This window comes from Calonectris borealis, chromosome 16 (assembly GCF_964195595.1).
Source record: "Calonectris borealis chromosome 16, bCalBor7.hap1.2, whole genome shotgun sequence".
NCBI classification, from domain to species: domain Eukaryota; kingdom Metazoa; phylum Chordata; class Aves; order Procellariiformes; family Procellariidae; genus Calonectris; species Calonectris borealis.
In genome coordinates this window covers 9,217,686-9,228,306 of record NC_134327.1, presented here as the reverse complement: position 1 = coordinate 9,228,306, position 10,621 = coordinate 9,217,686, and the positions used below count along the sequence as shown (strand labels likewise).

The 10,621-nt window shown below is 35.5% G+C and overlaps 1 protein-coding gene across 1 annotated transcript in view; it reads left to right on the top strand.

Annotated features, from left to right (window-relative positions):
- The window catches only part of DNAH3 (dynein axonemal heavy chain 3), a 64,281-nt gene continuing 53,660 nt past the window's right edge, over positions 1-10,621 (top strand). Inside the window, exons 1-8 of the mRNA XM_075166049.1 lie at positions 1-69; positions 1,175-1,276; positions 3,691-3,916; positions 5,446-5,515; positions 6,366-6,555; positions 7,094-7,283; positions 8,980-9,175; positions 10,159-10,284. Coding sequence (XP_075022150.1) covers positions 1-69; positions 1,175-1,276; positions 3,691-3,916; positions 5,446-5,515; positions 6,366-6,555; positions 7,094-7,283; positions 8,980-9,175; positions 10,159-10,284 — 1,169 coding nt within the window. The remainder of the gene's footprint in view (positions 70-1,174; positions 1,277-3,690; positions 3,917-5,445; positions 5,516-6,365; positions 6,556-7,093; positions 7,284-8,979; positions 9,176-10,158; positions 10,285-10,621) is intronic.

Sequence of the window (10,621 nt, the reverse complement as noted above, 5' to 3'; positions counted from 1 at the left end):
ATGCCTGGCAGTGATAATGTCTTGATTTCTGTGTGTCTGTGTGCAGGCACGCTGGAGAATACCAAGGAGGTAAATCAGATCTGTCCTTTCTCAAATTTTATTTCGAAATGGGCTCAACTTTGATATTGAGGAGAGCACAATCTTGTCTGCTGGAAAACCGGGTTTGGGCAGCCTAGTTTTCCAGTCATATATCAGAAAGCAATAACCACTTGCTAAAAATGTATTAAAAATTATGTAAAAAATTATTTTACGTTATTCAAACATAATTGTATTGGGTAATAACTTCCTCTCATGGTGATTTAATTCACTGGTGTTCAGATACTGCACACTTCCACCTCCTTTTTCTTATAGTGTCGCTATGTATTTGGGAAATTGTTCCTCGTGAATCTCCTAAACAAACTTGATTTAGGAAACTCAGAGCAGACTAGGGGTGAGGTTTTGTCCTATACTAAGGAAGGCTGCCATTCAAAAACATCTTAAAAAACTGTGAGGCTAAATAATTCTGAGAAAATATCCTTAGAGAACTTTGTATGGAGTCCTGGAAGGCCACCTCCAAGTATTGTTACGTTGAGGAGATAGAACGTAGTCCTAAAACATACTAGGTATTCTGATATTTGTGTTAAAACACTTTGCAGAGTCCTTATGAGCAATCTGTTCTTCCAGTGGCATCCTGGCAATATAGCTTCTTCTGGAACTGGGTCATTATAGACACGAAGAAATCTAGTGGTTTTTTTTCTCCCCAGTAATGCAGTTCACGCAACTTGGACTGTTTCACTGTCAATTTGGCAGTCTGGTAGGCTTTAATATTTTAATATCCAGTGTTTATACCATTACAAACTCCACACCACATGTAGAGTTTTTAGTATAACTAAAAATATTTAAAACAATTTGAATTGTTTTCAGTGACATAAAAATGTTAGTTTTGTTTTTTTTTTTTAATCTGACATTTATTGGTAATTAGAAACTTTATCAAATGACTACAAAGAACAGTGCAATCTGAAAACTTGTTTTGCTGAGGAACCCACTCCACAGAATGTCCGTTTCCTTAAAATTAGAAAAGTTGCAATACGTCATTTTCAGTGAAAACTGAAAGTCTCGGTTCTTTCTGAATGAATCTTTTTCAAAACAGTGTATTTCATAAATGTCTCTGAAGTTGTTTTTCATTTCTCGCTAGTCACAAAACGATTCTGTGTATAACATGAGTCATGCAAAACGGTTACCGGAGTTACCGCCCCTGCCTGCTTCTGCTTCAGCTGCACCTTCAGAATTGTATCAGGTGTGTGCTCTCTCCCCTTGTGTCAGGGTATACAGTACATTACATGTGCTAGCATGATTTTAGGCATCATAAATTACCAGGCAGATGAAGTAAAGATAGGAAAAACTATTTAAATTACTAAATTAAAGTACTAAGCAGATTGTCAGGTACTTCGTTAGAGCTGCTCTTATTTGGAAAAGTGTTACAACTTATGTTATGATTTGGATATTAAACCTTGGCAGTTTAAATTTGTTCTTTAAGTTTATAGTTAATTATTTGCTGTTAAATTTGGGATTAAATATTTTAAGTTTCTGGGGAAGGAAGCAAATAGTAAAAATATTTTTCTTCCAAACAAATTGTGATTTCCCCCTCCCCCCCAATACTTTATGGCAGAGCACAAAAAAAAGCTATACTGCTGTTCCAAAACCAGCTGAGAGCTTGACATGTGCAGCGTTGATCGGAATGGATAGCTTGTACAGCTGCACAACTACAACCTATGCTGTGTGACACAAATTAAAATTACGTATGACAGCACTTGGGGGGAGGAAGAAGAGAGGTCTGGCTTTCCCCACCATAAGTGCCTCACAGTTGCTCATTTGTGTCAGCACTTCACTTCACCTAAGATGTTTTTCATTAGAAAGATACTGTTTGTGAAGAAATTGAAGTAGTTTCTGATGGAAAATGGTTACTTTGGACTTTGTTTGAAAATAGGAAATTTTGAGTGAAACATGTACTCTAAAATAATGGTAAAAAAGTGAAAATTATTCATTGAAGATTTACATAAAAATCTTTTATTTTCATCCAAAAATCAATTGGATTTCTGGGGATGTGTTAAGGGTTTATATAAGACATGGGAGCTGATTTAGCCAGTCCTGAAATTTTTGTGTAGCATAAGCAGTCGATTTTTGCCAGGTGACTGACCTTCTCCAGAAACAGCTGTTCCTCTCTGACCAACTTTTTGCCCAAGAGGTTCCCCATTAGCAAGGCACCTGCTCTGCACCCGGAAGGTTGTTCTACCTAGTGGGGAAGAAAGAATATAGTTTACAAAGCAGGCCTAATTAAGAGAGGAGATGAGAAATCAGAGTTTATGCTGACTTCAGAGTGACTTTCTGGAGAAAATCTCCAAATCTCTGAATTATTTTTAGTTCTTGTATCAGTTTGTCCACCAAAACTGTAATTCAGGGCCCCACCCACCTGTCTGGTGTGTGCAGTGGAAGAAACTGAACTGAAAGGATTCTATGAACTTTCAGAAGCTAATTTGAGGAGTATGATTGCAGGAGTGTAAATGCCTTTTTCTTTGCTGATAAGATTAGCCCTGTCAATCAGAAGAAAAATGCAAGGCAGATGTAATAATCTTGCCTTAGCCTGTAGTTCAGATTGACAGACTGTATTGTTGTTCTCACTAAAGCTCATGATAGACTAAAAAAAAAAATTCATAGCTGCATCTATAGGTTAAATGAAAAGAAGCTGTTTTATGCTTTAGAATGTTGGTCATAAAATGCTGAGAAGACGAGCTTAACTGCAGCTTCTAAGGAAAAGGCAAGAGAAATGAGGGAACCAAATATGGGATGTCATGAACGTATTTAGAAGCATTTTTAAGAATGATCTAAAACTGGTGACGGTAATGCTGCACTGTAAAGAGGAGGAAATGGGTAATAGGCATATGGTCGTGTTACTCCAATGAAGCAAAAAAATGCTTAAACAAGAAGTAATACAGAAACAAGCTAAATATGAACTTAGATGAAGAGCTTTACGAACCATGGTATGAAGTACATTCATGATTCTATCTTATGTATGTTTTCTCTCTGAGGGTATCTTGATAAGAAACAGACTTCTCGATCCCACATCCCTTACGCCTGTGAGCTATCTCATTAAAGTTTAGACATCAGGACTGATGACAAGCCAATCAGTAAATACCAGGCCACCTGAGAAAACATGGAATGAACAGACAGAAGAAATCTATTACAAATCGTGTATTGATGTGGGAGAGAGAGAAAGATGAGTGCTGAATTTGTTAACTTGTATTATTGTTCAACTATTACAAGGATTGAGTTTTAAAAGTAGACAGGTCATTAACAAAGGCTTGAGGAATAAGAATTTTCTAAATTTAAGCAAATGTAAGGAGAAGAAGAAAAGAAGCAAGATGGAGATGTGGGAGAGTAGAGAGTACTAGATAATGTACTAGTACCTTCTCTTATAAAAAGATCTTGATTATGCAAAAAAATGCAGTAGTACTCCTACTGAAGCATTGTGTAAAATTCTTCTTATACATGGTGGAACATCAGGATCTAAAAATAGATTGGTGGTCAAATGACTCGAAGTCAGACTTATGTATTTGCACTTTATACTAATTGATCTTTAACCCTGTTGTAACTCTAAGATGACTCTTTAAATTACTGTGCTGTGTAAAACTATTGCTTTTTTTCCAATTTCAGCTTGTCCTTAAGAGCAGCTGTTATCCTCCTTTGATGCAACAAGCATCATGGACTTTGGCAGCTCCATTCAAAGAACAGAGTTACTACCGAAGCCCAAGTGACTCCATAGCTAATAACTATACTCCTACTGCACGGGATTTGAAATTGAAAAATGTGCACAAATTAAAGACCTCTTCAATGACAGGGACATCACTGGGTTCAGCAGAGCAGAGAACAGCCTCACCGCGTATCCATATTTGAATGTATTTATAAATTCAGCCTTGCTTGTTCTATACATTTTTATCTCTGCTTATCGGTTAGAGTGTCATTCCTGGAAAAATCAGTTATCCCACATAAACGCTTACAAGCTTATCACCTCAGGGTCAGTACAGACAAATTGCCAAAAGCATGCATAACTTTAATAAAGGTAAGGCCAGTTTCTGATTAATTAGTTAGGTTCATCCCTCCAAATCATCGCATGCAATTACTTGGAGGGAATTGTTTGCAAAGCAGAAAATGAACAAAATGCAAGTTAGCTCTTATTATTGCTAGAAATAAAAGTTAGTATCAACAGGAAAACAGAAACAAATTCAATGTGCACCCCTGTTATGCTCATATTCATGAGTCTTGCACAGCAAAAGAAGATGGGGGACAGGCATTAAAATGTTTACTTGATCAAATCCAAGAAATGTTGCTTAATACACTGTTTACATCTAAGCCATATAGTTGATTTATTTGTTAGTAAACTGTGCATACATATGTAAATCCTACAATATGACATACCATATGGTGTTGATTCAACATGACATTGTGATATAAAGCAAATAAGGTTACGAGTTGTAATACTCTTGCTATTTAAGTTTACCAATATGTATATATCAAATATTTTATGAAAACAAGTTGTTTAGGCTTTAGATATCTTACCAGTTGCAGGTGTCAAATTAACTCCATTACTTAGTCTGAAAATTTCAAAGTAAGTTATTATTTATTTCCTAATTATCAAGTTAAATGTTCTCTATATCAAGGGTGAGACATTCGTAAACCATAGTTTCCTACATACTGTCAGTCTGTCTGTGAATATACTCATCCTGCATTGTTGCTTTGCTTCCTCAAAGTGTTAGAAATCGTTTCATTTCCCTGGGATAGGTGAGACATAATAGCTTCAATATCTGCTTAGTCCCCTTGTATGCTATTTAAGAAGGGTTTGGTTTTGTTCATTGGGTCTCTTTAACAGGTTCTTTATCATACACCTGATTCTTCTACTCTATGTACTTCTCCAGTACATGGGTGGTATGTGGGAAGTAGGTCATGGTACTTTTCTTGGTGAAAAGGCGTGATGTATTAATTTTGTTAAAAGACCTGTTTATTTGTACTCTGAAAAGCACATGGTAATAGTTTGTACTTCTCAGATTTTTCATGTGCAGTATATTTGGTGGAACTATACATCTTATAGAAGTGCTTTTGTATTCAAAATAGAAAGTTCCAGTGCAGAAAATATGGTTTGTGCAGGGAGGTAAGTAAGCACTGAAGTCTTAAGCATGAGCTGAATGCTTTCCTGAAGCTAGTTTATAGTCCCACAATCAGCAAGATTATTTAATACATGATTTTAATGTCATGCTAAATGCTAAGTCAAAACTAAAGGCTTTTTTGTGATATTGTAGTGTTCTGTTATTTCATTATCTAATTAATTGACTTAGCTCTGTTTTTCACCAATCTGAAATAATATCTTATTTGAAAAATATTCCTGTATGTGATTTTCTTAACTGGTGCTTAAAGCTTCAAAAGAATTTGATCCTTCTAGGAAAAAGCTTAAACGTACACAAAGAAGTCAGTGGGATTCTGATAGGTAATGTACTGTAACGTTATAAAGATACAGATTATTACAATCAATCTAGATATTTGAGTTGTGATTTAATATTGAAATGTTAAGTCTCTACAAAAAAATGTATGTGCGTCAAGACTGAAATTCCGTGGTGTGCTAAGTGAGCACCTTTAACTGCTTCTTTGTGGCAGGACAAATTTCAGTCTTAGGCATGCTAAACGAAAGGTCTTCCTTTCATGATTACTGACTTGAGAACCCAGAGTTTAGTTAATAGAGATGCAGACTGTAGAAATGAAGTCTCTCAGTTTTGCTGTGAGTGTTTAAATGCTCTGTAATGCTCCTATAGTTATGTCAAATTGGGTGCTCCGCTGTAGTGAATATTTCTTTTTATCTTCTTTGTGCTTGTGTTCTTCATCTGTAAAACAAGGAAATAGTCCTCTCTAGAAGTGCTATGACAGTAACTTTTTTACTCCTTATTAAGATAACATGGTGATGAGTACCATAAAAAAGACAAAAGGGATATTTAAATTCTCTTCAACTAAGGACTTGATAATGTGAAGTAAATCAAGTATGGAGTGACAGCTTCTTGGCTGAGTGCTAGTAGGTCTGGCTCTGATAGAATTGCTTATAAGATACTGCCCTTCTGAGTGATACTGTGCAGTTGTAAGGTTTACATGATTGTATTCTTTCTGTTAAAGTAGTATGCTATGTTATACAATTTTACCAAAGTTTTTTTATGAGTAATTGAAATACTTCGTAGGTCATACTTGTTCTCTGTGCAGAATAAGTAGTTTATATAATGCTTGTCATTTGTCCATATTGATTTAAGAATCCATTACTGCTTCTTTATTCACTAAACTTGTATTCTTTTCAGAAGCACACCAACTTTGTTGAACAGTTTGGATCCCATTTCACTGTGTGCACTTGCTCATATGCCAGAATTACGTGTCATACACTATACAGACAACCAACCATTGACCCCAGAAGAACAATCTGTTGTCATGCACTTACATGAGAAGGAGATAAGTAAGCGAGAAAAGCCACCTTCAAGAAACGATATAGAGGTATTTATATAATTTTTTTTTTAAGTTAAAAGTAGCAGCAGTAACCATCTGCAACATGTCTGTAAACTATTTACTTAAAAGTAGTTGAGAAAAGAAGGCAGTACATGAGGTTTAGAAGATGTAGATACTCAGTATAGCAAACTGCTGTTAAATATTGTCAACTCCTTTCCCATTTGTTTCTCTTTCTAGCTACTCAGTCTGATTTTTGTTCTAATGGATTTGCAAGTAGAGTTATCTTCCCAAATTCTTAACCTCTCACATTATTGGCTAGTACTTCAGAGATCAGTAATTTAATATGCTGCACTCAGTTCTATTGGTGTATATGCTTACATCAAAACAGATGGAAGTATTGTAAACATGTCAGGCATTGGCAGTGCTTTGAAAAGAACCAAGAGATAGGTAGCCAAAATCCATTATATTCAAACACCTTTCAATTGCGGAAAAGGTTCAAGTGATAGAAAGGCTAAAATATTTTGTAGTAATTCATTATCTGTCAGAAAATTCATACAATAAGCATAATATTTTTAACATTTTTTAGCGGTACTGTTACTACATATATAATGGAGTGCAGGAAGACATGCTGGCACCTCAGGATAAGGAAGTGATGAATGTTATTTTAAAGCATATTCCAACTCGCATTCTTGCTAACCCAGACCTGGAGAATTTACTTGCAAGTTTAAAAGAAGAGATTCAGGCAGACTATCGTATCAGCCTCATGAAAGCCATTGGTAAGACTCAAAATCTCTTAGCAATTCAGAGTATATAGACATTTATTGCGCTTTGAAAGCAAGTCTGCATTCTATTCTTAGCACCCATGGGTAATTCCTTTGGTGTCAGTAGAACTGCAATAGATATCTGAGAGAATATAATCTGTGATCATGCTACATAACGTTCCAGTTTCAACAAATACCTATTTACTAAACCCTACATTCCATCGCTTAAATACAGTCACTTCCAAGTTCAGTAGCTCTGGGTGCATGGAATCATTTTGTCCATACTTACACAATTTTCCATTCCTAATTCAAATCCAAATCACATTCAAAATGCATAATTCTGCATCATCTCATCAGATGTATAAAGAGGGGGTTGATCAAATGATGGTGGACGAGAAGTAATCATCTTAAGTTGTAGCAAAAGAAATTAGATAAGAAATTAGAAAGACATTGTGACTATAAAGATTGTGAAGCGCTGCAGCAGGTTATTCATTGATGAATGTGCTTTGATTTATTGATGAATGATGCTTTGAAGTGCATGATAGACAAGTATCTGTCGAGCAGTCAAAGTATATTTGATCCTGATGTGGGGAGAGGGTAAACTAGGCTATTTTCAGGTATTTCCCAGACTGTTTTGTTATTCTGCAATAAGTCAGTGATACCCATTAACAGCCAAATTCATCTGTCTCATAACTCCAGTGAACATTCCAGGTGTTACACTGGGATCATGTCACAGGTCAAAGAATTTCATTTAAGACATTACAGGATTAAGGAAAATTAGATTATATATTAATGTGCATGATTACACTGCTCATGTCCAACAAATAGAAGATCATCATATATAAATAAACACAAAAAAGTCATAATCCTTGAAATTCAGTAATGCCCATCTGAAAGTGAATGTGAAAGAGACAGTTCTGTAGAGCATGAGATTTTTTTAATTTGCTTTCCAGTAGTCTTACAGTTTTCTTGGGTTTTCCACATGTGAAATAATTCCTTTCAATTTTCTTAAATATGTTGACCAGTAAGTAAGTGTGGCCTCTCATTCATGACAGCATTTTCACTCTGCCTTCTATAGTCTCTGATATCTTTCCAAGTACCCTTTAATTTGCCTTTTATCAATGTCGCAATTTTAGTATTTGCAGTCCCTTTTTGTGGTAATGCTAATGTCAACAAGGCGTAGTGCGTCTGCTTCCCAGCTTTCATTAATCTCATATGTAATGGGCCATTGGTCAGAACTGGTAGCACATGAGTTTTGGCATTTAGCAGATCGTAGATCAGCCCTCATATCCTTCCTAGATGTAACAGATGATTCATAAGATTTCTGTGTTTCACAAACGTTTAAGAAGCCTTTAAAAATTATCCTTGAAAGGGAGATATTTCCACCCCTGGTTTATGGACGAAGAATTGAAGCACGAAATAAATGTGCTTCAACTAGAAAAATAGAATGAAAAGCTGTTTCTCCTGCCTCCCATTTTTAGAACCAGGATCAATTCTTGTTTTCTTTCCCTGAAATAATTTTATAGTCAAATTGGTAATTTGGTTATTGTGCTGTATTTCATCCTAAAAACATGGAAGTAACTCTATGACAGTGTATAAGTTTTAAATGTGGAGAATTCTATGACTTCCTGAACTATGGAGATACTGTGTTTTCATATGTAGGTTTTGACTATACATGCAGTCTCACCGTGATATATATAATTTGTTCTAGTTGATTACATCTTGATGGATCCAGCTGAGAGAGAGAGACTGTTTATTGGAAGTATCCCACGCCCTTTTCCCCAGAGAGTTGTCCGTGCACCAGTCCCATGGCACAGCTCTTACGAGGAAGCGAAAAGCTGGAATGAAAGGAATCTATTCATAGTGAATCCGTTGATGCTCACTTTGCAACAGCTCTGGCTTTCTCAGTAAGACGTTTCATTCATATGATCTTAATTAAATTGAGAATGTTTTTATTTTATGGCTTGATTAAAGAGTGCATCTGCTGACTTCTCTACATACGCTACAGAGATCCTGGGGGAGCCAGTAGAGAGAAAGTGGCAAAATCTGTTCTGTTTTCTAAAAAAAATTTTTTTCTGAGAATTCTGTAAGAATTTCAGCATAAAATGATTGTTTCCTGCAGACTCTGAATGCAAGCATGAACATGTTTTACATGTCCACAGTGAAGAATGGATAACTGTGCTATGAAAAGATCATCCCCTTTGTTAGAAGATGTTATCCCTAAATTAAGATTCAATGCTCAAGAAAAAAGTGATTTGGAATTCTCATCTTGATTCCTGAAATTAACAAAATTAACTCTTAACATTGAGTGTCTTTCCAATGTCTGTAGTTGGAAGTTGTTCTGGGGACTTTTGAAAATTGAGATATCTTTTCTTATGAAGTTAAATATGGTAGTTAGTAATCCTGAGAACTGTTTTTGCACTTAAGTAACATTTGCAGGAATTTAAGCTTTTGTAAGTTACAGACTGTGATATACGCCATGCTGATGAAATTTTATCTTTTTCCCATGGGGAAAGGATAGATACTTATTACTATTAATACGGAATAGAAGCAGTAGGTGTCATTCTGTATGTTCTTTAGTGCCTGGATACACTAATGAATCTAGGAAAATGACAGGAAATTATTCTGACCATTTCAGCAAAAAATTAACGCAATTTTAAATATAACAAGTACAAAATGAAATTTGTGAAGTCTTTTATGTTTGCCAATAGCAAAAAAAAAAAAACATTACAAGTGCATTTGTTGGACAGCTTAGCAATGAAGTGATATGCATCAATGAAATTATATGTATGTATAAACACTAATAATATGAGACCTTCCTGACTATATTTCATGGGTTTTTTTAAAACATAATTCCATAAAATATCTACTATTTGTTTTGCTTCCGTAGGTATAGTCATCTAAGATTTGTTCGCACTGAAGAAATGCTTTGTAGAGATCTGCCACTGTTGCCTACCGAATTTGAGGAGGTCATTCGAAGACACTGTGTGGAAGCTCGCAATATTCTTCAGAACAAGTCAGTGCCAACTGTAGTAACAGTAGATAAATAGAGTATCTTAGGGTCTGATTTACATGAAGCTCCCTTTTTAAAACAGATCTTAGACTGAGATGACACTAGTCCCAACCACAAGGCTACCAAAACAAAGGGGAAAATAGCAGAGAGGAATAAACATCTGGATGCTGAAAGAGCTACTGAAACTGCAAGAGTGCTTTCACGAGAGCAAATGGGAACAAACTGACTATGAATAAGTGTAGACTGGAAATTAGAAGGTTTCTAACCATGAGAGGAGTTGGGTCTAAATCTATAAAAATGGTGACAGAAAACCTGATTTCTTTAATTATGGAAATTGATT